We start from the raw sequence: 27,606 nt of genomic DNA on the forward strand, positions 1-27,606 counted from the left end.
AGAGAAATGCAAATCAAAACCACAATGAGATACCATCTCACACCTGTTAGAATGGCTGTAATCAACAGGACATGTAATAACAAATGCTGGAGAGGATGTGGAGCCAAAGGAACCCTCATACACTGCTGGTGGGACTGCAAATTGGTACAGCCACTATGGAAAACAGTATGGAGGGTCCTCAAAAAACTAAGCATTTTTTAGTGCCAAATGATTTAAACAATGAAATAAACTTTCTGCATATTATGCATTAAATTATTATAATTTGATTTTGTTTCCCATTGTGTTTACAAAAAATAGTAATCTACTTTTTGAAAAGAAAACATTAAGACTTGGAAACATTTTTAGAGTTCTAGGATTTTAAGAATAAGTATTTGCTTTATTATAGAATTAATGTAATTTTCATTAGAAATTTTTTTCCCTTCTAGCCTTGCACTGAAGTACTATTTATAGATATATTCCATGAATATAATCAGACTCTTACTCCCGTACTTCTAGAAATGATGCAAACACTTCAAGGTGAGATATATTTTGCAATATTTTAATTTATCTGTTAATTAATATTCAGTTAAAATAATTTGAACTCCTAATATGTGCATTGCCCTGTTTCCTAGATCATATAAGTATATGAATTTGAGAAAGACTGAATGTGTTCTTTTCTGCAGTCATAGCCTTCAGGATAGAGAACAAGAATGAGCAATTTATGAAAGAAGGCCTTTTTGGCCTTTAATGTGATAGATTTAGCTATTGTAAATTTAATAGCCGCATCAGGAAAATAGGCAGTCAAGTATATTGCTTGGGGAAATAGTCCATCTGGAGCATGTTGTGAGAAGTAGTGGGAGAAAAGGATAAAATAATAAATGTTAGCCTCAGAACAGTGGCTATGGGCATGGAGAGAAGATATCGGATTTAAGAGAGAATGATAAAGTGAAATTTTTAGCACTTGATCATTGTACTTTGTACACACAAGGAATTTTAATTATTTAACTGTTAACAATTTGTCATTACTGACTTTTCTACTATACTGTAAATTCCATGGAGGGGGCAGTGATCATATTTGTTTTGTTCACACATTATTCCCAGTGCCTGGCACACTCAGTAACTTTTTGTTGATTAATTGACTTTTGGCAACTAATTGACTTGTGCTGGCCAGGGGAAAGTGATCAGAGATGATCTTGAACTTCAGAGTCTTAATAACAGGGAAAGCAGTTATTAATAGTTGTTGTAGATAGAGCTTTACTTTTGGGGTGTGTGTATGAGGAGCCTTGGAAGAAGAAAAGAAGTTCAAGGACAGAATCTGAGACTTTCACCTTTAGGGATATGAGGAGGTAAAGACCCTGCAAAAAAAAAAAAAAGGTAAGAAGCTCTCTCAGATATGAAGAGAAGTATGGATATGAATTCTGGAGAAGAGCATGTTGTCAGAAATGTCCAGTGCTGTAAGAGGAAAGAAGGCAGTAGAATCTTAGACAAAAAATTACTTGATTGGTTGGGTAGGAATCACATTGTAAGGGATCAGGGATTGAGTAGGTGGTGATGTAAGGAAACAACACGAAGAGAATTTGTAGGGAGGGAGATTGCTGATCTCATTTGTAGTAGTTAGAGGGTAGCTCACTTTTTAGGCTTTCCTTCTCTCAAAAACCTAGTAGAGTGTTCCTGCTTAAATTATAAACCAAGGGGGAAAAATGAGCTCTCAGTCAAGTTCTACTGTGGTAATTTTAAAAAATAATTGAGTATTAATCATATTTTCTTATGGGAATGAAAATACATTTGATTTCTGAATGTATAATTTATTAATTTCTTGATATGGGATTATAGATTCTTAAATTTGATAATATTTATGCTGCTTAAGTTACATTTTTGGTGAAGTTAGAACATTATTCGTTTTCTCCCATCCATTTTTTTTTTTTAAGCTGCTGTAGGAAAGTGGATAAGCTATGTAAGTTACACTCTGATAAGTTACTGTATGCTGGTAACGTTTTTAGTGATTGGAGTTCAGGTTTTATGTCTAGTTCTGGAGCAATTTGCTTATTTAGAGCTGTACTTATTCTAGCTTATTAGACTAGTGAGTTTAAAAATTCATATTTAACAGAAAAGTGCTTTGATACACTCTCTAGAAATCTTTTTATTCTAAAGAAATAGCAATAAACTGTTTTTCATGTCTTAACCATGGTATTCTCCTTTCTGGATAATAGTGCAGAGACTACCACCTTTTTATTCTAAAATGTCCACATTACATAATGGCGATCACTTTTCTGTTTGCACTTTTAATTTTGTTGTCACTTTTTAAAGTACTATTATAACCTGGTTTATTTTTTGTATTTAGAGCATCTTGTATGAATTGCCTGTTCTTGTTCTTTTATTTTCTGTTATGAAATTCATATTTTTATTCTTTTCTTTTAAAGATTTTTTTTTTTTTTTTTAACAAACAGCATAATATAGTAGCAATTTGGGGCATGCCTTTTTCTAGACTGTTGCTTAATATTACATTTTTCAAAGATGCTAGAATGGTTTTTAAAGTTATAATATAGTTTTACTTATTGTACCTGTGTTCTCTAACAGTGATGATAATAAAACTTAGACTTTCCCTTTACACCTATACATATATTTAGTATCATAAAATGTATTGTGCCTAATTGAATCAAGAAACTAACAAATTGAGTTTAAATAAAATATTTATTAATAACTAATTTTATTTACTTTTACTGATACTTATTTTTTCAGGGCCCACTAATGTGGAAGATATGAATGCACTATTAATCAAAGATGCTGGTATGTTAAACTAAAGTGATTAGAAACATTTATTTCTTTGATAGATGGTGTGTCTGTTTTGTAGCGGGAGTTATGCTGGTGGAGTTAGGATACAAGGATACTTAAAGTACAGGAACTGTCTGGTAGAGGAGATAACCATATGAGCAGATAGTTGATTATGACATAGTACCAATTGATTAATGCTAAAGTAGGTGGTAATCAGTTAGTACTGTGGAAAACCACAAGATAGTTTTGGCGTACCTTGGGAAAGGCTCCTGAAGAAGTATAATATGAGAACACAAGGGTGAGTGGGAGTTAGCCAGAGGAGGGAGTGGTGCAGAAAGAGGGTTCCAAGCAGAAGCAGGAGTTGTACAAACACTTGAAGGGAAAAGGAGCAAGCACAGTTATTTTTTGAACTGGGAATATTTTGGTTTAATTGAAACATAGGAGTTAAGGGGTTTGGTGAGAGATGAGGCTGGAGAGAGGGTAAGTAGGGAACAGATCATTATATATTGCATCTATTTGGAAGCAGATGCTATTTTATAATTTTTATAATTTGACTTGAATATTTTAAAATAATTATAACCTGTTCGAAAGCACTAAAGGGATATTCAGGAAAAACATAAAGTAACTTTAAATAATGTTTCTAAAATGTCTATTTAAAAAATTTCAGTGATTGAAACAATTTAGATTTCATTTTATTAACACATTACATATTTCAAAGTAGTCCTTAAGGCTTAGTTTCTTATATAAGACACTTAGTATTTGGCCCAGTATCTGAAATTAATTTTTTTTCTCATATCTTCTTTTTAGTGTATAATGCTGTTGGATTAGCAGCTTATGAGCTGTTTGACAGTGTTGATTTTGATCAGTGGTTTAAAAACCAACTTCTTCCAGAATTACAAGTCATTCACAATAGGCAAGTATAAAACTTTGTGTTTATTATACACTTAATTTTATCATAGTGATATTCTAATGAAAATAAGCCATTAAAATTGTTTAAAATGATAAAAAGACTCAGTATGGCTTAGCTGATAGTGTCTAGTATAGGAAGGAATAAGACATCTAAATCTTATGTAACAGAAAACCATACAAAAGTTTGTTGTGTTATTTTAGTTCAAATGTGAATTATAATATGTTTGAAGTGTTCGATATTAGATACGATAGTTTGTATAGGAAAAGGTGAAATTTTATGCAAAGGTTAGGGAAGATGGAAGTCTCTGAATTGTAGAAAGAAAATGTGTTTAAAAGGGAGCCATTTGGAGACTTAGCAGGAAGTAGGCCTGACGTCAAAAGTAGCCTAACCCAATTACCATCCTGAAAAGAATGGGATAACACAAAGCATACTGAAAGTCTTTTGGGAGAGAGTAGAGTAAGTTATAGATACACCATGGCAAGAAGCATTTGAACACACTTTAGGCTCATGTTGAGGTACTTAATTCAGTAGCACGGCTCTATCTGCCATTTATTAGGACTTTTGCCCATTCTTATATTTTATGTACATTTAAATATTTGTGTGATATTTTAATTTTGGGTACTTAATGAGTAAAATGGAAGGGAAAGGTCTTTTAAAGTTTTTATAAATTTTTCCTTGGTTTAAAATTCGAGACAAAAAAAATTCCGAGACTTCTTGTTTTGCAGTTCTATTGATTTATTTCTGTAGATGTGCCTATCAGAATGCCTAGCATATAGTCAGTCATAGATCAGTTAGTATTTCTTGACTACATTAATGAATGGAGGGCCATCCATATATGGATCATTTTATAAATCTTGAGAACCATAGAATCGTAGAGCTAGAGGTACTTTAAAAGTAATTTTGATGAGTAAGTAGCTATTTATTCATTTAGTTCTTCAATCATTAATTCAGTCAACAAATATTTCAACATTTAGAATTTGCCTTGTCCCGTAGAGCCAGTGGTGAATAAGATGGTCTGCCACTCTGCCCTCAGGAAGCTAGTGAGCCATTGATGGAGAGAAAGCCTTCAGTAGCGAGACAGATGTACAGTTTGATTGCCCTTACATCCAAGAGACTATTTAGTCTACGCCTGTGCTGTCCCGGGAAGTAGCTAGTACATATGATCATTGAGCACTTGAAATGTACTTAGTGCAACTGAGGAAATTAATTTTAATTTACTAAAACTTAAATTTAAAAATTAAAGCAGTGTAAAATATGTGTTGATTACATGTTGGAATGATAATATTTTGGAAATATTGAGATAAATAAAAATACTATTAAAATTTCACCTGTTTCTTTTTACTTGTTTTAGTGTGGTTACTAAAAAATTTAGACTTGCATATTGGCTTTTATTATATTTCTTTTGGACAGAGCTGATCTAGATCAGTATTTCTCAAAGTTTAATTTGTATATGAGTCACCCAGTTGTTGAAATGCAGGTTCTGGTTTAGCTTATAGGTTGGGGTCTGGTCAGATTGTGTGATTCTATCATGCTTCCAGGAAAATGATGCTGCAGGTTCAGGGACCACACACTTTGAGGAGCAATTTAACTCCTAATTTTAACTCTGCCCAGAAGTGACTGTGGTCTTGGAATTTCACCTTTCTGAGTTTCATTCTTTTTGTCTGGAATAGAATGTTGAATGTGGAAATCTCAAAGATCTCAGTCCAAAATTGTTGGTTCTGTGATTCCTTCATTAACTCTACAAAAGCCTTGTTTACTTCCACCCCTGCGATTTTGTTCAAACAGTCCTTATCCCTTGAAATGGCATTGTTTTCAATTTTCTGTCCAGAATACTGTTTTATTTTAAAGGCTGTTCAAATCCCGTTTCCCTTTGCCCACTATTCTCTTTTCCATTTCTGAAATTCTAGTATATAGCATTGCATTCTTTAATTCTTTTAGGTGTATTATAAACTTTTTGAGGGCAGGAGACATACACATTTTGTAATTATGATGAGCAATTCTTTCTATGTGCTTGATCATCTTATAAGGTTATAATTTTCTAAAAAAAAAATGGTATGTTTATTAGCTTTTTTTTTTTAATTTACACCCAGAAATAAATATCATCTTGCCACTAAAATTCATATACTATCAAGAAGAGACTTAATGGGTGGAATTCTTAGACACAGTTGTTTATAGCTTTGTGGTTTTTCTCATTGCCCAAAGAACTACTGTTTCCTGTAGCAGAGATGACCATAGAAAATGTATGTACATGTTACTGCAAATGTTTCACAGCTTTTCAAATATAAATCATTATTTTTGATGATCTGAACCACATTCTGTATTTGGTCACCTTTTCAAAGTAAGAGTTTAGCCAAAATCTGTGTAAATTTATATGACTATTTCCTGTAAGTCTAGAAAGCTTTCACAATATTCCAAAAATAATCTTTATGAGACTAACAGAATTGGAATTGGAAAATCGAATATAGGAGCTCTTTTATTATTATTTTTGGACCTCTCCATCCTCAGGGTTTGGGATGTTAGCTAGTTATGCCTGTTTGAATTAACCATTTTTGGTTACTTGAAGAACAGAAATGGACTTGTTTTTATGTCCATATTTAGGTTATAGTTCTTTAATACAAAATAATAGTTTACAGTATGTCCGCTTAAGAATTTTTAAGTTTTTAGATCAGGACTTTATTGTTAAAATTTATAATGTGACACATTTAGAAATAGCTTTAAAACTTTTGTATAAAAATGTAGATTGCTTTTTTACTGCATTTTAGATTTAAATAGTGAAATATATTAAGTGAAATAGACTTCTTAAAATATTTAACATTTTAATTTCATGATTTTCCCTATCTAGGTATAAGCCATTGCGACGCAGGGTGATTTGGCTCATCGGTCAGTGGATTTCTGTGAAATTCAAGTCTGACTTAAGACCCATGTTATATGAGGCAATTTGTAACTTGCTTCAAGACCAAGATTTAGTGGTATGTTGTTTAAAGTCGTAAATAAAAGAGTTCTTTTTATAGGTTTAATCTATATTGTTCTTTACAATAGGACTCCATAAATTTTATAATATTAGAGGCTACTGGGTAGAGTACATCTCTATCTCTGATAATTGCACAGAAGTTTAACATTATTGTTTGATCTGGGGGAATATAATGCAAATTGAATGAAATTATTTTGGTTATTTGAAATTTTGTAATTTTTCCTCAGTATTTAGCAATTTAACTTATTTATGCGAGATATCCAAATTTTACAAACTAAAATTTGATCTAGACATAATGAATAAGTATTTGTAATAGTGCAATATTTGGAAACTTTTTGTTATAAATGTTGGAAAACTTGATTAGGTTTAAGATGATAACTGCTCTGAAGTTTTTTACTTCTAAGCTTATTTCTGACTCAACTTTAAAAAGGCGAGGCTTTTAATTTATTACAATTTAAAAGTTAAGAATTATATCAAGAACAGAGAAAAAAATCAGTGACTAACATACTGAACACCTATGTGCTTACCACCCAGTTTTCTATATTTGCACTGTAATAATTGTTCATATATATTTTAAATATTTAAGAAATAAAACATCATGAATGCAGTTGAATCTCTGTATCTTTCCACTCTCATTCTTTTGTCTTTTTGTTGAGCAGAGGTTTTTAATTTTAGCACATATTTATTGATTTCCTTTTTCCGTTTTTTTTTGTTTGTTTGTTTCTTATTTAATACATCCATTTTCTTCACTTTTGGTTCTTTATTCCATCTGGAATTTATTTTTAAACATGATGTGAAGTAAGGTTCCATTTATATTGTGTTTGTTTTTTCTAATAAGGACAACAATGCTACAGTGCTTTATTGAAAAATCCTTTTAAAAAAATCTTAGATATGTTCCCATCTATTCCTCTTTGAACATGTTACTTAGCAGATGCAATGCTTATGGCAAGTTTCAGGTTTGAGAAAGCTATTTCCACGGTGTAAACAGAATGACTAAATATTAGGTGAGAGGAACCTTTTCCTAGGACCCCAGGTGATTCTTTAACCAGAATATTAGATGTATATATATTGAGCTTCTTTAGGTTGTAAGCTTTTGGAGTCAATTATATTTTTCAGTTTGGGAAATTACAAGTAATTTTTTAAAAAGGGTGTACTTAGGTTATCCTTGCAACCTTCAATAAAACAAATGGTAGCTACCAAAAGATTAGCATTAGTGTATCCTTTCAACTTCGTGAGAGGCAATATAAAATGTAAATGTTTGCTCAGCCAGGTTTATAGTTTAGGGGTGGAGTGTGCTACGGTTGTTGTATATCAAGCAAAGAAGTGGCCATCTTCATGGACAGGTTTACTACCAGCATAAGAAGCGAATTTTCAAGATGGTAAGCCAGTTAGTGGAGATTAAGAAGGGACTTTTAGTGGCATGTATGTGACTGTGGTGAACCCTGAATGCACTGTGGGAGGTGCAGCTGGGATCTGGGCAGAGATATTTTACATAGGGTACATTGACATTCTCCTGTCTTTCCACTCTTGTGCCTTCTATGGGTCTCCCAATTCTGTCAGTCTTTCTGTCTTACAGTTTTGATTTTGTTTTTCCAGTTGCATATCCTTTGTGTCTCCAAAACACTGCTACAAGTTTTTTAACTGTAGGCTAGTCTGTGTTTTCACAAAATAAATTTCGAATTCACATATTCAGTGAATGTAATTTCCAAAGGAAATATCAAAAAAAAAAAAATCTGTGTTTGACATCAAAATATGAGGCCACTAAAACCAGAAAGAAAGGAAACCTTAATTTAGTAAGTTTCCTGTAGTCAGTTTTGGGTTTGTACCGATATGTCTAGTATCCATATTATCTGAAAATGAGCTTTAGAATTTTTTTCTTAAAAGGAGATGAGTAAATTGAAGATGTTTTTTATCCTTTTAGGAAAAATATATATGTATTTCAAAAACACCAAATTATGTAATTGGCTGTTCTTGACTTTATTGTAGAATAGAGTAAAAAAAGTGCTATAAGTACTACCAAGTAGTAATAGTACAAATGCATAGATAATATTATTTATATTAGTATCTCTTATGCCTAGCATGGAGTAAAGTCTTAGAAAATGTTTATTGAAGAAAATTAGGAGATAGGGATAAAAGATTATGAAGTCATTCTTCTTTTTCTCTTTAGCAGGTTACTTCCTTTCAAGATTATTCTTTCATGGCTGACTTATTTACATTTTCCTGGTGGTCTTAAGTCTCAGAGACACTGCCAGTTATTTTTGGCCCCAGCACCATGCATACTGCTTTAGTGTGTGGAATTGCATTCACTGCTATGAGCAGGCAGTGGAAATGGTCAGGTAGGCTACTTCAGGTCTTGAACTCAAATCAACCACCTTGACAGTTATCCCAAGGCTCATTCCCATTGACACTGACTGTGGAATTGTCTCAATACTCTTATCTTTGTAGTGTTCTTTGGAAGTAGAGTTGATCTATGGTTTCTTCTTGTTCATTTCTCTATTGCTCTCTTGCTTTCTGAGATCCTTCCAATGGTTCTCATACATTGATGGCATTTGTTTGCTCCAGTATGGAATTAACTTGTTATCTTTTCAGGAATTTTCTGTGGTTCCACCTGGAAGTATAGTGTAGACTCACAGGCTGAGTTCACAGTCTGGATCCAGTTCTGGATACTTAGGGTTTCAGTCTCCTTCAGAAAGTCTGGATTTATTCTATGAAAACTCATGTTTAGAATCATGTTAAGGGAGGATTTATTTTTTTTTATTTTGTTTTGTTTTGTTTGCATTTATCAAGTATTTGTTGAACAATTAGTGTCCTAGAAATTGTGTTAGACTCTCTTCTACCTGTCTTCTGCCACATTCTCCAGTTCTTTATTCTATAAACTCAGGTTCTCATTTCTTCCCCCATTACTAATGAATTACTGCAAAATTTATTCTCTCTATGCAGTAAATTCTTATTTCTTTTATAGCTCAGGAAGAGCTAATTTTGTTCTTATTTTATTTGTTACATTTTAAATGCTCCTCTCTTACTCTGTCTGCTTTTTGTTTTCCCATATCATCTGGCTTCCTAATCTTGCAGTTAAACTGGAGTGCAGGCAAGTCTCAATTCATTTCATCTTTTTCTCTGCATGTGATACTGCACTGACTTCCTTTTATTAGGAGGGCAAACACAGCTTTCATTCAACTGTCTTTTGTTTCCTATACTTATTTGCATAAATGTCATGATTATGGGTTAAATACATCTCTGTACCCTTTTTCCCCTCATCCTTTTGTGGAGAAAAATCAAAAGAGATTTAAATGTTAATGTACTGGCAATTTGATTTTCTTTTGGGGGGTTTTCATATTCTCGTGTTTGTGAATTAAATTATTAATACATAGTACTAAATGCTGACAATTTGAAGATGACTAGACATAGTCCGTGTCCTCAAGGGGATTATCCTGTTCTTAAGCTTTTCAAATTAGCCATATTTATTAATTATTTAATATCTGGGTGTTTTTCTCTCTCCTCGATTATAAGGTCTCTAAAGTAAAGGACTAGGTGCATCTTACCCAGCTCTTTTTGTACAGCACCCAACACAATGCCTGGCAGATGACAGTTTCTTATTGAATATTTTTAATTGCATGAGTATACATACCATATTTTTCTTAGGTCATTTCATATTAGAAAACGGCATAGTAGTTTGCACTTAGTAGATAATCAGCAAATTTTTAAAATCATGTAAAAATCTAGAAATATTAGAGACAACAAATAAAAATGCTAGAGACAACAAATAAAAAGAAAAGGCAGGTGAGAAAACATCTGAACTCTAGGGTCTTGGAATCTGTGGATTTTGCAGTAGAATACTTACCATTTGGTGAACATGGCTAGTCATCTCAGAGCCTCAGAAGCACCTGTAAAATGATTAAAACTATTTCATTGTGAAAAATAGCTGCAAAGAAAAAAACAGTTGTTATAGGTATGGAAAGTATAGATAGCATTAAAGAAAGTATGGCTCTTAGCCAGGAAATGAAAGTTTTAGATATATTATTTTACAGATAGGATGTAGTCATGGTTTGTGTTCATGTTACTTTTATGTGGAAATTATGAGTGTGGTAGCCCGTACCAAAATAGCTGATCAGATCATGGAAAAACTTGAAAGAAAATAAGGAGATTGTGCTGTCATAATGTGGTTTTCCCAGGTAACATGCTGATATACAAAGAAAATATGATTTGGGAAGGTCAAGAGCTTGTATAAACCTTTCTGTATTCGTTAACTTTGGGGATTTAAAAAATCTAAGAATATATCTTTTGCCGTTTCAAGGATTTCTTGTGATAGAAATTAGAAATGAGAATTTGTTTTCTTCCTCCTCCCTCATCTTCCTTCTTTTCTCCTCCCTCACTCTTCACTTACACATCTTGCAGCTTCCCCAGCCTCACCCTGTTTTCCTACTTCTCTGCTTCTCAACCTTTCCTTTCCCTCTGGCATCACCTTTGCACTATTCTTTCTCTCCACACACTTATGGCAAATTATTTTTCTTCCTGGAAACACCCACTGGATTAAAATCTCCTTAGGGAAATCATGTGAAACTAAGAGGGTGGGAGTAGACACTACTTTACTTTTTTTTCCCCTATAAATAAGGAATGTCCTTTTATTTCTAGATGTGAATATGCTTTGTGACTTTAATGTTAACAAAAAGTAAAGAAAGATATTTGGTATACAATTTTTATCATTTGATATTAATAATGTTTAGTAGTTCTAGAATGATTCAAAATTCATGATGTACTTTCTTTTAGGTCCGTATTGAAACAGCTACAACTCTGAAGTTAAATATCCTTAAAAGAATTTTAAAATACTTCACTGTGAAAAATTTTAACAACACTTTAAAATTGTTAATTATTTTGTTAAATCAATTTATGAGATAGTTTAAAAAGTAATTTTTGATTGGTTTATTATATTTGGTTCATATATATATTTTACCATGATGAATCTCACATATTCTTAGTATTCCTTAACTGCTCTTCACCTGTTGATGATTTTGAGTTTAGAACAGATCAGTTTCTACCGGTAAGAATATTTATTTCTAGGTTTTATAACAATTTCTGCTTATCTCTTCTGACTATTAAGAGTTGTTTTATAGCTGAAATTATATATAGCTATTATTGATTAAGGCTGAATTTAAAAATATATTAGATTACTTTGGAAGTAATTGTTGGAACTTTTCTTTGAAAGTTTGCTTTTATTCTGCTTGTTTTTTTGTTTGTTTAGCTATCTTGTCATCTGTTTTGGAGTTGACTGCTAAACTTTTTCTTTTGTCACAGTTACAAAACATCTAGTGATTTCATTTCATGTGTGTCTGTTACTTTTATTCCTTATGTTATCCTGCTTTGCTGTTTGTGTATATATCTCTATCCTACACTAGATAACAAATTACTTGAAAAATAATTACCAAGTCTTACTTGTCTTTTTATTCTTCACTCAACACCCAGCACATAGCATGGCATTTTAACATAATTGGTACTCAGTAAGCACGTGTTAAATTAATCAATAACATTTGGGCAGTAGTGTTTGTTCTTAAGAGGACTAGGCAAGAAGAAAGGTATATGATAAAAATATCTCTGTTATTCTTGTGTGGAAACTTGTACAGCAGAGACTTTTCTTTAATAAACAAATCACTAGATATTTTAGAATGAAAGAAATATGTTTTAGAAATCTGTATAAAAATGAACCAATATCTGAAATACCAAGTATTTGTTTTATGTATCTGGCATTCTAGTATTTGTTAATTTCTGCTATAATTTTTATAATGTAAGAGTTACTAGTCAGACATAGGGTATTTGTTTTTTCTGTCTGAATAAGAAATGTTCTGTCATTCTTAGAGTTACAAATATTACCTAGAAAAATTTGTATGCATGCAGCATATGTTAAGGGCCACATCAAACAGTTGGTATGTGAGCATAGTAATTGATATCTCTTTCACTTTAATGAATAGACCTTGCACAATGGCAGGCATATGTGGAAGAGCAATGACAAGTCACTGTTAATAGTTAGCAATATCAAATTTAAGCACAAAATTTAGACACAGTTTTCTTCTGAAAATGTTGTTTGTGGATGAGTTAAAATCTAAAGTGGACAGATTAGCAGCAATGAAGAAAAAAAAATCACTGTTCCAAATACTGACAATTTGAACAATTTGAGGTTGCTTTGTCTTTTTGTCTTTTATTTATTGCTTTGACATTATGATTTAAGCTTTTATTTGTCTGTATGTGAAGGTCTTACATTTCTGTTTTGAACCTTTTTTTCCCCCTTTTGACCTGCAGTATTTGGAAACCATGTTCACACTACTTTTTCAGTTACTGCAGCAAGTTACAGAATGTGACACAAAGATGCATGTTTTACATGTCCTTTCTTGTGTGATTGAAAGAGTCAACATGCAGGTAATTTTGTTTTAAATCATGAAAATAAAATGTCAGAGAGGTAAGTAGAGTATATCTAGAATTCGTTAATGTCTTTGCTTTCTATACATTGTTTAAAAGTTAAAACATTCATTAAAATAGGTTGTGATATCAGTTATGTGTCATTCAAAATTTGACATATTTATACTCAAGGTTTTAAAAAATGACTTAAGAAAATGAAAATTTAAAAATTGTATTAGTAGTGTAGAGGTATTTAGAAACTATAATTTTATATCTCTTACCAGATCCAGTTTATACTTAATAGTACTTCTTAAAATTCAGTGTATTTAAAGGCTTAGCCACAAGTGTCTGTCAGCAAAGGCAAATATTCTTAGAAGCCTGTTTTTACCTTAAAAACTAAGTGTGTTTTGTGATTTAGCTCACATTATATCCATGTTTGGTTTAATATAAAAATGATATGTAAAGGTCTTAATAGTTAAATTATCATTTAACTGTCAAATTGTTCAGCATCCCCTATTACTCCTAATCTTTGTGAAAATTGATAGTCTTGGAAACCACACTATAATTATCCTGTACTTTCTTATATCCTAGTTTACCATTACATATTCTTGTTTGAAAAGCACTGAGTGAATCTGTGAGGTATTAGGAAAGGATAACTTAATTGGAATCTACACACTTGGAATCTGCTCCTGGATCTGTTAGTGAATTTTGATGCCTTGAGCCTGTTTATTAATTCTAAGTCAGTTTATGAGACTTGTTCTCAATTATTGAGTAATGGCAAGTTACCAACTTCTGTGCCAAGCGATTTGGATATATTTCTCATTTAATCCTCACAAAAACCTTTGGGAAGGGGGTTAGAATTTATCTCAGTTTGAGATTTTAAGGAACTTGTCAAATTTTGGACATCTTATTGGCATTGCCAGTTTTCAGACTCAACATTATGCAACTTCAGTGGCAGTTTTTGCATCACTGTTAATCATTTTGAGGTGATCTGGATCCAGTTGTCTAAAGGTGGTAATATCTTATCAATTTTCTTAATACCTGGGGTTCTCATTACATTAATTATGTTATTTTATTTTGGTATTGGCTTATAAACAATATTGAGAGAGTTCGGTCATTGAAACTTTTAAACTCATTTCAGGTCTCTGTCTTTGCTATTATTTAGCTTGGGCAAGGTGAATTTTTTTTTTAATTTTTAAAAAATTACAAATTGTTTAAATTTAAATTTTAAATTTATATTTCAGTTACAGTTGATATATAATATTATATTAGTTTCAGATGTACAACATAGTGATTCTAAATTTATGTACCTTATGATCACCCCAATGAGTCTGGTAGCTTGGGCAAGACGTTGAACCTTGTGTCCTCATGTATAAATGGTAAAGATAATTCTGAGCTCACATAGCTCATGGTGTTTCATGAGTATGAAATTATTACAACTGTTCAATTTAGATCACAATACAATAACAATAAATTGTTGTTTGTTTAAAAATTGATTATAGAAACAAGATTTGGCTATTTTTTATAATCTTATTTATATATTATCTAGCTAATAGAACTTTTTTAAAGATTTTTTGTTGTTATTGAAATGGAATTTCTTACCTGCATCTCCCCAAACCTCTAACTAAACCTTTTTATCCAAAAATTTGAAACTTCTGTTGCTTTGTAAATGTAAAATGCTTTTGTGTTTCTATCCATACTCATGTCTCAGAACACAGACAGCTTAAATAGCTCAGGTAGTTCTATCATCAGTAAATAAGAAGATATAGTTATCCAGTAGTACTTTTTGTTTTCAGAACTTAGATAGGAAATGTTATTTGTAGTCTATAATTCATTTTTCTTATATTTTCTTTTTCCTATATTTACCTTTGAAGAACAACATCATTTATATACACCTGTCTTTCATATACTGAATTTGATTTTTGTCCATTACGTTATACATATTTTGAGTTGTCTTACAACAGTGCTTTCTGGCACATAATAGTTTAACTTTGAAGTTCAGAGAAGTCGCCACCTTTATACCATAGTGTGTAATTATTTGAAGATTATATTTCCTGTACTTTCTGCAAAAGTAGTTGAAAACCTTAAATTATTCCACTGCAGGGATCCCATAAATACATAGTCAGAAGAAACATGGAATCATCAGGCGTGATGTCAGGCAGACAGTCTTTGAACTTACACATTTCTGAAGGAAAAGAAGAACATTAAAAGGCCCGTGTGAAATATTAAATATTCTGTTGAAAGCATTATCTAAAAGATGAGGTGTCATTAGGAACTCATTTTTTAAAACCATCTGTGGATGTAACCCTTGTTAAAACATTTGTTAGACTGTCACATATTTGATTTTCATGTTTTCAGTAATATGTTGTCAACAAAAGTGGTCATCTCTCTATATGTGGTAAACTAACTCATAAGACTGTACTACTTGTAGTACTCCTACCCAAATGCTGATTTTTTATGAAGTAGAGACGCCAAAAGTTGAATGCATGTAGAATACTTTTTTCTCTCAATTGCATTATGCTCATTGTTTAGTTTCTAGTATACGGTTATTATTTAGCCTGATGTCTAACATCCTTAAATCTATGCATTTTTTAAACTCTATACAAATAATTGCTATTGATCTACCAAAAAATCCAGAAAAGTTGCAATAAATCACCACTCATATATCCTTCACCTAGTTCATCAGTTACTAACATTTTACCACATATACAGATTTTAAAAAATTAGATATGTGCATATGCAGATTTTTAAAAAATTAAAACCATTTTAATTTTAGTACAGACATCGTGATACTTCACTCATTCCAAAATATTAGAACTCTAATATTTAGAGTTCTCTAATATCATTAGACTCAGAGACATTAACCTTGATGCGGTACTGTCATCTGATACCAACTCCATATTCAGATTTCCTTGGTTGCCCCAATGTACTTTTTTTTAAACCTCTTTGCCCTACCTTAAGGGAATGTGTTTGACTCTCATTCCATCACCCTGTTTTCTAAATCCCCAGACTTTTTTTGGTCTTTTGCAACAGTGACTCTATGGATGATTTCTGAAATAGTTGTTTTGAAGTGTTTGTTTTAATTTAGAACTATATTCTAATGAACAGCTAATATTGGAATATAAATATTTTGTGACTTTCAACTGTAACTGGGTACTTCAGTTTTATTACCTATTCCATCTATAATTCATAGTGTACTTTCTGCCATTTCTTGAAAAGTATTCTATTTGTTCAAAACCAAAACCAGTTTATTTGCCTTATCAGTAGAACTACGGTGTTATATGCTGTTTCAGCTGAGTAAGAATGAGTTAGATATTTTGAAACCTGCGTTTTTACATGTTAATTGGCCTCCTTTTATAAGCTAATTGGAGTGATCTTTGAGATAGAGTGCTTAGCAAAAGCAGTAAATATTATCCACTGTAATAGTTTGATTCGAAATTTGAAAATAAGGTATCACTGAAATATTTGGACAAATATTTAACTTCGGTACATTCTTATATCTTAAATCTCCACACCCCTACCCTGCAATTTTTTTTCTAACCTTTATAGTGTATGCTGTTTTATAAGCAAAAAACAAAAACAAAAAAAACAACTCTTATTTCTGGGAGTAATTTTTAATTTTTATCCATGGGATTGAAATAGATAGTACTGAAGCTGTGCAGGTCTAGCATTTGTTTTACCACCAAGGGTTCTGATTAGAGCAATTCCAAATACTGCGACCCTAAGTTCAGAGCCGAAGTGCTGTGCAGCCTCAGTGTAGATCCATTGTATTTTCTAAGAAACTCACTGTCAAGCTGTGCTGTGCTTCAGGGTATATTTCTAAAACTAGTTAACTTAATTTAGAATGTTAACAATTTTATCCTTTGAAAGGGATTTTCTTCTGTGTTTCCACTATCCCTCACATACACCATCACTATTGCACTTTTCTTTTCTCGTTGTAACGGTTTGTATGTCTACCTTTATATCCTTTTCTTTCTGGTGCCTTGTACTCAAGGCCTGATACTTGCAAGATGCCATCAGATAATTGTTGAATGACTGCGTAAATGCTGCTTCTTTGTAAAACAGTGTATTTCCAGTTAGGTAAACTGTTTAATTAAAAAAAGAATCAGGATTAGCAGCATTTTCTATTAAACTCTAAAGAAATAACTGGCCTCTATGTGTTATTTTATATTCCTAAATTGTATTTTACGCAATAAATTTGGTACTTGTTTAAAATTTTTAAAAATATTTATAGAGCTCTGTGTCTCTATATAATGTATGATTTACCTTTAAAAGGATATATGCTTAATACATTACATCTAGTAAATAGTAAATATTTGCTGTCTGGGACTTAACAGGTCTGTCAGTGTTTCTTGAAGTAAGTCACCTTCTTTCCTAATAACAATTCTTTTGCTTCCCCTATTTTTGTTGTGATAGATACGACCGTATGTAGGATGCTTGGTGCAATATTTGCCTCTTCTTTGGAAGCAGAGTGAAGAACACAATATGTTGAGATGTGCTATTCTGACAACACTTATTCATCTTGTTCAGGTAAGATACTTCTCCACAGTTTCTTAGTTTAGTATTTTTTTCTCTTTTAAAAAATTTTTCATTGTTTTCATGTGGTTTATGTAAATAGCAATGAAAGGCCTCACGTTTTTCGTCTTATGTGTTATCTAAACAGTTTTAAAAACACCTTTTGTATGTTTGCTTTGGACATTTTTGACATCTGAAAAATATTCTCTACTTTTTAAAGACAGTTTCTTCTATTAGATGTAGCTGTCCCCAGTGATGGTAGCTCATAATTTGTATAATCCATTATACCTTTCAGGCAGCTTCCTTGGTATTTAGGGCTTTTATGCCTAAACTTTTTCTCTGTTTTCACTCTTTATCCTTTATTTAAAATAAAATTTTTTTCTTTTATAAATTGGGAAGGCAGGAAAACAGGTGAGTGGCTTTTGAGGAGAGAAGTGAATTTGACATTAGACATCTTGACTTTGAAGTGTTGGGATGTGCAACAGGTAGAGAGGAACCTAAACTTCAGATAGAATGGGACTGTAGTTCTCTTTTGAACTGTTAAAGTGAATTGTAGTCTGATGGCGAGAGTGTAGAGAGTTAATAGCTTAATGCCAAAACTTAGAATACCTAGGTACAGGGATGCTTTAAGTGATTTTTACTGCCCCTGCCCCGAAGTTTGATAGATTTTCCAATGAGATCTCTCTAAATTAAGAATTACTACTCCAAAATGTTCTAATAAGTTAAACAGAAAAGAATCCTTTCTAATATTAGTTTAAAAAAAACAAACTTTTTTCAGGCACCCTGACACTTTTTTGAAATAAACTCATTCTTTCAGTAAGTATTTATGGACAAGTTTTACAGTTAAAAATTTCTGTCTAAGGCAGTTTTAGATTGAATAGTGATACAAATTTTTTTTAAATGCACTTTGTTTTTAATGAGTGTCTGTCCTAGCATCTCTTCCTGCCCACTTCTTAATTCTTGTGATTATCCTGAGTGATTATATTTCTTTTATAAATGAGGATACAAATGCTAAGAGGTAGTTAGTGTCTAGCCTGAGATTTCTCTTGTAAGTAACAGAACAAAAAGTGATTCCCACATCTTTTGTATTATGTATTTTTAAACTCAGTTTGAGGAAGGTGTGAAAAAAACCCAGCTTCTGTGTCTCTTCAGGCAATGCTGCCTCAGGAAATCTTAGGAAGCCAGAGTAACCTGCATGGAACGACTGGAGTATTGTAGAGCCTTTTCCTTTAATCATGATACTTAAGTGCCCTGTGTAATTTTATAGGTCAAGGGTACAAGATTCCAACCAGGTAATTATCTTCCCTTTTTGGGAGAAATCATGTAATGTTTAATATTAAAATTGATACTATAGCTTAAAATAAGTTTTTCAGTCATTTAAGAAAATTGTACTAAGGATTACTGGTAAGTTTCTTTTCATAGAAAACAATGCCATCCTACGACTTTTAAAATTTAACAGGCAGATATTAGTGTAAGTATTTATACATATATAAATATTTAATAAATAAATATATTTTAAAATAATTATATAAATAATTAATTCTGGGAATCCAGACTCTAATCTCTGACTGGAGAGGGTAATAGTGGCTGAAAATAAGCTTTCTAGTCTGCAGTAGTTGGCTTTAGTGGGAGTAGGCATTCATTCATACAGTAAATTTTTTTTTGGATACCTACAATATGCAGTACATGATACTACACACTGGGATACAGAAATGAATAGAGCAAGCTCTCTATGAATGTGGTTTTCTAGGACAGCAGTCCCCAGCTTTTTTGGCACCAGGAACCAGTGTTCCTATGAGAATTTAATGCCTGATGTTCTGAGGTAGAGCTGAAGCAGTGATGCTAGCGCTGGGGAGTGGCTGCAAATACAGATGAAGCTTCGCTCACTTGCCAGCTGCTCACTTCCTGCAGTGCTGTCCAGTTCTTAATGGGCCACAGACCAGAACCAGTCTGTGGCCCATGGGTTGGGGACCCCTGTTCTAGGGGGAAGACTAACAGTTAAGTGCTTTTTTAGCAATAAGAGCATGATGCTATGGGGGCACATGGTGGGTTACTTATCTCAGATTTGAGGGTGAGGTAGGACATCAGGGAAACCTTCCTGACAGAGGTGGTATTTAAACAGTGTTGGTGTATAGTGTTAAACAAGAGATGTTAATTACATGGTGATGCAGGGATGAGAGTGGTAAAGATATTTTAAACAAATTGGTGCCAACATGTGTTAAGCCCCATAGGCATGAGAGAACATGGTACTTTTTGTTCCTTCTCCTTAGGTTTGTGAATTGATCAGTTTTACATGTTAGATAGATAGGTTAAGGAGTGAGTTCTTGAAGATTTTTTATGGAAAGTAGCAGTATCTCCATTTCCTGTTTGGTGGAGAAGTCTACTTTCAGTGCTTTAACCTGGTCTTTTAGGCTTATTATCTCTGGTTCTAAGTGACATACTTACATTGTTCATTCTTGATTTAAACATTGTAGGCATTCTCTCTTGAGTTCCCTGTATAGAGGATGAAGATTTAATTCTTTCATTCACCTCTATGTGACTCCTATCCCCTCATCCTCCCAAGGTACACCTGTCTTTTGATTTATGTGGCATTTTTTTCGGGCTAGTTTTTTAATACAAGGTAAATATCGCCCCCGCACCCCAAACCTGCTCTGTTTATGCAGACTTTTCCATTTACACAATCTCATTTTACACAGTTCTTTCTTTTTCATTTCCATTATTGGCGATTATTCTTTCTAAAAACAATAGCTCAACTCAGCAATGTACAAAGAACTAATACTAACACAATTATCAATGGAACATTTGAAAATTGGTTGTTGTGCTGTGGCCAGTAGCAGTTGAAACTAATTTAACAAAATATTAAATCACTGATTGATAGCTGTAGGAGTTGACACGACACACTGACACACCAGCTGTGTCATAATTTAATTAAAGAAGCTTGTAACATACATACATACATATATATATATACATACATACATATATGTATGTATGTGTGTATGTGTGTGTGTGTTGATTACATCACTAGCACTTCAGTTGGCCACAAAATTGGAAACCACAATTCTAGATCTTGATCTAAACATCCAATGAGCCTTAAAATTTTGAACAGATATAAAAATTGTTACAGTGAATACTGAAGAATTTATGAAAACTTTAGCAAAAGATGGGGTTGGAAAAAGATTATTCAAAAACATAAACATAAATAATGAACCCAAAGTAGTGCTTCCAAATATTTCAAGTGATGAAGATAGTGACTGTGCCTATTGAAAAGAAGATTGATTGCTTTAGATTACAGCACAGACACTGATAGCAAATAAAATTTATTTTGGTTTTGCTGAATTTTCATTAGCATTTTTTGGTGAAAATATGTGAAATAAATATTTTTATGACTTATGTTGGCCTATTTAGTATATATTTTTTCGTATTAGTGGACTCTTTTTACTTGGTTTTCTTCTATGTAAAAAATGATAATCCACTTAAATCGAAGGATGGGTGTAATTATATTATAATTTAAATTAGGTCACTATTTGGTGTTTTTATTTGTGTGATCTTACAAAGGCTGTTGAAGGCATATGTCATTATGTTATAATTTATTTTCTTTCTTGTATAACCATTCTCCTATTACCGACCCCTGTATTAGTAATTTTGTTTGCTTAGTTTATAAGTTTTCTATTACCGAATAACACATTACCAACAACATCCATTTATTAACTTGTAGTTCTGTTAGGTTAGAGATCTAGCACACCATGTCTACACTCTTTGATCGAGTCTGACAGGCTAAAATTGGGGTGTCTGCCAGGTTAAGTTCTCCCCTGGAGACTTTGGGGAAGAATCTGTTTTCACACTCACCTTGTTGGCAGAATTCAGTTTCTTGATCTGTAGGACTGAGGTACCAGACTCCTTTCTGGCTGTCAGCTGGGACCTGTCTCAGTCCTTAGAATCCAGCCACAATCCTTGAGCAATTCTTAGATCTCCTAAGGCTTTGAATCCCTGACTTCTCCTTATGCAACTGGTCAGAGAAAACTCTCTTTTAAAGGGTTCATATGGTTAGGTCATCTTAGAGTTCTGCCTACGACATTTAGGTAGCTAAACTCATACACTTCACCTGTTATCTAAACATTTCCTCAGTATCCTGAGACATATAAGGTATTTTGTTGCTTTCATAATCTTTAAATCTGAAAGATTCTTATATGTTTTAGTCTAGACTGGTTTTACTCTATGCTCATGCACAGCTATTAGAACTGGATCCCTTTTCACTGCCATCAAAAGGATTCTTCTTGACTCTCCTATCCTATGCTTATTTTCTTTACTGGTCTTCTTCCTTGTTTTACCTCCTCTTTCAAATGGAGCCCGTGAATACCAATGGCATTCTGCAAAAGGTACACACACAGGAGGTAATTTTTTTCTTTTTTGAGATTCTTACATGTTTGAAAATGTTTTTATTCTGTAGTAGTGTAGTTAAGTATAAAATTCTAGCTTTTTTCCCCCTCAACGTTTTAGAGGCATTTTTCCTTTGTCTTCTAGCTTTTAGAATTGCATTTTTAGGAACTATTTTATTTTAATTCCTGATTCTTGAATGCATCATTACTCCTTTCTTTTTTGACAACTTGTATGATTTTGACTTTGTTTTTGTTTTCAGTTTCATGATGAGGTAGATGTATTTTTATCCCATTGTTCTGGACATATCAAACTGGAAACTCATGTTCTTGGGTTCTAGAGTATGTTATTGTATTGTATTGATTATTTCCTGCCCCGCTTATTTTCTATTGTCTCTTTCTGAACTTCTTATTACTTAGATAATAGACGAATGCACCAGTCCTGTATTTTTCTTATTGTTCTCTCCTTTTTCTTTTCTTTCTCCTTTCTCTACTTTCTGAAGTTCCTCAGCTTTATTTTTCAATTTTTCTATTGAGTTTTTCTTTATAATATTTTTCATGTCTACGAGTTCTTTCACGTTGTGTTGAATAATCATTTTACATCATTTCCTTTTTGTTTCATGAATACAATGTTTTCTTTTATTCTACAAATGCTATAATGACACATTTTCCAAGTTTTCTTCTCTATGTGTGGTCTCTGTTTCCTTCAAGGTGCTGTTTTCTGTTTGTTTTGTTCTCTGCTTTTCATAGTAGATATTATAATCATATAATCATGATCCTTGTTGTCTGCTTATGCGTGCGTGTGTGTGTGAAAAATACATAAAAGAAGGAAGAACAGGATAATAGATTTTTAGGTAACAATTACCCAACTTCAAGAACTTATATTGTCTGTATAAATTTAAGAGTGGGAACTAAAAAACTGGACGGGTTGTGTATGTATGGGAAACTTGCTGATTGTGGATTTTTCCTTAAGGATGATACAGCTGGGTGGTTTTGTAGAAAGGAAATAGTTTATGTTCTGGGCTCTTCTCTCAGTGAAAGATTCTTCAGTCTCATGCCTGTTACATGTTACATCTCCCTGTTTTGTATAGTATCCATGCTCTTGATGACCTGATTTATCCCTGTCTCAAGACTGCTTGTTTTACCAGAAAATAAATGGCCAGTTTTATGCTGGTTTAGGGAAGGGCCATTGTTTGTGCACATGGATGAGATCTACTTTTTAAAGACCTTATTTTTTAATATCTTCCTTTCAACTTTCCCTTTTCCCAAAATACCCGGTTGCTCTCAGTTCCTGAGTCTTTTGGAATTTCTGTAATGTAAATCAGGTTACTTCTTGCCCTTTTTTCACTGCTGGCTTAGAGATTTGGTTCTCTGAGTCTGCTAGAATGGTTACCACTTGTCTTTCTTTCCAGCTTTGAAAAATGAATTGCTTTTATCTTATGCTGTCTTTGTACTTACAATTTTAGGTCTTTAAAAACATGTCCTCTTATATTCTTTTAGTGAATTTTGGGAGAGAACAGTAATAAATGCATGGGTAAATCTTCCCACTTTCTCCAGATATTAACATAGTGATTTCTAATACTGAGTTGTTTGATATAGCTGCAACATAGAGTACATAGCTTGGGTATAGGGGCCTGGTTAGGAAGATGTAAGAACATCTCTTACAATTCAGAGGAAGGAGTGTCATCACTATTTTAGAAAGTTAATCAGAGTACCAGTAGGGATACTGGTTTGGTATTAAGTAAAATGAAGGTCAAGGAAGTTGTTGGAAGCCTCTTTCGTTAACCGTTGAAGAGATGATGACCAGAAGTAAAGCCGTGGGGAGAAGGGGAAAGATTTGAAAAATATTAGAGAGAGAATCAAGGATTATTAGATGTGGGGTAAGAAGGAAGAACTAGGAGGTGGGGTTGCAATGTAATTTATTACTAGAAAAAAATAGTGGTTCATGTCACTTGAGTTAGGAGATGCAGAAAGCGGAACCATTTTTTAGGAAGACAATGGGTTGGTTTAGTGGTAGACTTAAGAGTTTCAGATGCCTTCTGGGTGATGATGTCCTATAGTCATTCAGAGTGTTCAGAGATTTGGGTTAGACGTAATAGATTTGGACATTATTAGCATGTATAGTAAAGTCCTTAATGTCTAATTTTAAGTGAAATGATGTATAACAAACCAATTTTACTATAGGCCAATTGATATAAGTAAAAGTTATATCTCATCAATGTTATTACGAAACAACGTTATTATTCCAAGACCTGCTGTAGTTAGAGTGAAAGACAATCCGCTGAGAAATGCCAGTGTTCTTTTTTTTCTTTAACTGAAAAAAAAAAAAAAAATTCACAGCAGTGGCAAAGATAGCACAGAGAGATTCCCTTGTACCCTTCACCTAGTTTCCCCTTAGGTCTTAGGTAACAGTAGTACAATATGATTTCCCCACTTTAAGCATTTCTGATAATTTTTTAAATAACTGATGAATTTATTTTTGAGCTTTCATTGTGTTGTAGACAATGTCTTGTAGTCATGACTGGGCCAAATGAATATTCAAATTTACTTAAAGCTGCATGTCTGAGATTGGCCATTAGATAACAAAGGTGAATCTCTTCAGGCTTTGACTTAGATGAGAGTCTTATATGTTTAGCAGTTGCTTACTTTTACAATATGCTAGCATATTGTGCTCATTGGGATGTATACTAAGTAGATAGATTCTAATTTTGTGGGGAATTTTAAGTCTGCCTGATAATATGAACTTGACTAGTTTTTCTTAATGTTCTTTCTTTTTTGTTTTGTTAAAGATTGAGCTATGGAGAGTGAAATTTTAACTGAATTTTAAGGTCCAACATATATTACTTTATTAACTGTGACAGTTTTATGATTCTCTTCTTTGGAAAAATCTTTAATAAGATGTTTCACCTTATTTTTAGTTCTAGAAAGGGCCAGAACCTATGCTTAACCTATTTAAGAATAAACTTTATGTATTTCCACCGTAGTATCTATGCCTCACTGATAAAGATTGAATTTAGTATACATATATTTCTTCAAAAGGGGAATACATACATATTTTGTTGCATTGTAATCTGCTATCAATTATATTGACATTTGAATTATTTTCTAAGAAAGGAGGTGTTTGATGGTTTATTTGATTTCCTTTTTGTGTTAATCAGATTATAGAGGTTATTATGAATTAGAAATGGATTTTTTATCCTTTTTTTTTCAGAGTGTTTATGTTTAGTGTGACACACTGACTCAAACTTATGACAATAATTAGGCAAAGTAGAATTTTAGATTAAATGCCCTCTTCTCCCTCTGTCTCTGTGGTCTTGGTTCATTAAAAATATTAACAAAATTTCTTCATTAAAAAATAACATGTAGATATTTTTAAAAAGCTTACAAAAAAAGTAAAAAAAAAGCTCCTTTTACCCTCTTCCAACCTCCTTTTCCCCTTCCCATATTTACCTAGTGTTAACAATTTTTTGTTTTTCTCACAAGAAATATTTTTATGCGTATATCTGTATATACAGAAATATAGCTCTTTAAAAAAATTCCTTGGCATGTAGAATTATTATACATATTTCTGCACTTTTTAAATCCAATTCATAATTATTTTTAAGATTGTTTTTATTCCATGCCTAATTTTTTTTTCATGGCTACTGAGTATTCTAGAATATGAATGTATCATAATTTAATTATCTTAAATGATGAACATTTAGGTTGGGTTTATTTTTGATTAGTTAAATTTGGGTGAGATAATTTATAGAGTTTAACATTTTAGTGTTAACACCTCTTCAGTAGTCAGGGATGGGAAAATAAATATATGTGCAATCTCAAAATGAACAGGTGTGTGTAGCTTTGGTTATATGGTTTTACTACCATTGTGCAATTGGATAGTACCTTTTTGCTACTTGCTTTGTAATTCTAAAGAGAACTAATTTTGATTTAGGAGTGCTTATAATTAGGACCTTCCTTTAAGATCTGATTGATTTATTTTTTATAAATTGTTTTTAGGGCTTCTTTTTTTAATATGACAGATGATTTTTTTGGTGTTGGGGGTGGGACTTTAGAGTGTCTTATGTTAAGTTTTATTTATACTTCCCATAGGGATTAGGAGCAGACAGCAAGAACCTGTACCCTTTCCTGCTCCCAGTTATTCAACTGAGTACAGATGTTTCCCAGCCTCCACATGTTTATCTTCTGGAAGATGGTTTAGAATTATGGTAAGAGGAAAAACTTGATACTATGGATCTTATTTTTTTTTCCTGGCCTTCCCTACCCTCATGCCAATAAAGCAAAGATCATGCAACAGGGCTTAACAATTCAACAATTAAAAACAAAAACATAAAATCAATTTCCCCGAACTGGGTAACATAATCATTCCATCTTTTTTTAGTAGCTGTGACTCAGTGTAGGCTTATAGTAGTCAAACGGGGAGTTTCTGTAAGAATTTAGCTGCATTTCATCTTTTGGAATTTGGAATGTAAAATTGGGATCTTCATAAATTTTCCAAACTTAATAATGTGTTAAATGAGATTTGGGGGAGATTGTTATTTTCAACCTCTTATTATCCTACCCAGTAAGTACTGAGATTATACCTCAGCCCCAAATGTTAGTGTTACTTAGTCTTGACTTATTATTTTACTAAATGAAGTGTGTGGCGTCGAGATAAAAAACAAAACAAACAAAAAAAATCCCACAAAAACATGTGCTAGAAAATCATTTTGCTTTATTTATCTAACTGATGGCAGTAGTTTTCTGCAGAGCCAATCTCTATTTAAAATGTAGTTTATAATACAGGCAACATTTAAAAATTCTAATATATAAACTGATATTGGAATTAAAAAAGCAAATTACAGAAATTAACCAGAGAAAAAAATTAACATTTGGGACCTCCCTCTCTTCCTCCTTTTCACCACCTTCTCTTCTTCCCTCCCTCCCTCCCTTCCTTCCATAGTTTTTCCTTAGTTTTATCTAGGAATGAACAGTTTTTGATTCGTAGAAATTGTCTTTGGTGCATATTATAAATTAATGATCTGTATCAGAATACTAGGTGTACAGTTTTAAAACGTAACTAGGTAGATATTTATTTGCAGTTTGCATTTCTCATCCTTTTATGTTTGAAGTTAAATGACTTCTGGGTAGTCTGGTTATAAATTAGCATGTGTTGGAAACTTTTATATTCATATATTTTTATTAGTATAGGATGGATTAGTCTAGATAAGAGGTTGGCAATTATATTCTGTAAAGGAGCAGAAGATAAATATTTTAGGCTTCCCAGGCTGTGCACTTTCTGTCTCAACTATTCAGTGCTATTTTTAGCTCCAAAGCTGTCATAGACAATATGTAAACAAATGGACATGACTGTGCTCCAATAAAACCTCATTTATAGAACTAGGGTATGGGTTGGCTTTGGCCCATGAGCTGTAGTTTGCCAACCCCTACTCTAGATTACAAATTAAAACATTAATCTCTGGCACATAAATACTTTCCTATAAACATATATATACTATATGATGTTAACTAGTACAAAATTTTTAAATATTAATTATGGTAAAGAGTCAGACTCAGATATTTATCAATATTACAAACCATATATTAATGTGTTTATTAAAAGTATATAAATTTTTTAAGGATTACATGAACAGTGCATTGTTCTGTTAATGTTAATTTCTTTTTTCCTAGCCTTTAGTTATATGTAAACAAAATTA

At 32.4% G+C, this 27,606-nt stretch overlaps 1 protein-coding gene across 6 annotated transcripts in view; it reads left to right on the forward strand.

Annotated features, from left to right (window-relative positions):
• The window catches only part of IPO11 (importin 11), a 164,379-nt gene that overhangs the window by 56,232 nt on the left and 80,541 nt on the right, over nt 1–27,606 (forward strand). For all 6 annotated transcript variants that reach the window (XM_015599446.2, XM_015599448.2, XM_015599450.2 and 3 more), the window contains exons 13-21: nt 426–516; nt 2,719–2,766; nt 3,559–3,664; nt 6,504–6,630; nt 11,400–11,433; nt 11,630–11,670; nt 12,924–13,040; nt 17,436–17,549; nt 26,003–26,118. In XM_015599446.2, the coding sequence (XP_015454932.1) occupies nt 426–516; nt 2,719–2,766; nt 3,559–3,664; nt 6,504–6,630; nt 11,400–11,433; nt 11,630–11,670; nt 12,924–13,040; nt 17,436–17,549; nt 26,003–26,118 (794 nt within the window). The remainder of the gene's footprint in view (nt 1–425; nt 517–2,718; nt 2,767–3,558; nt 3,665–6,503; nt 6,631–11,399; nt 11,434–11,629; nt 11,671–12,923; nt 13,041–17,435; nt 17,550–26,002; nt 26,119–27,606) is intronic.

This window comes from Pteropus alecto, unplaced genomic scaffold, assembly GCF_000325575.1.
Source record: "Pteropus alecto unplaced genomic scaffold, ASM32557v1 scaffold70, whole genome shotgun sequence".
Taxonomy (NCBI): Eukaryota; Metazoa; Chordata; class Mammalia; order Chiroptera; family Pteropodidae; genus Pteropus; species Pteropus alecto.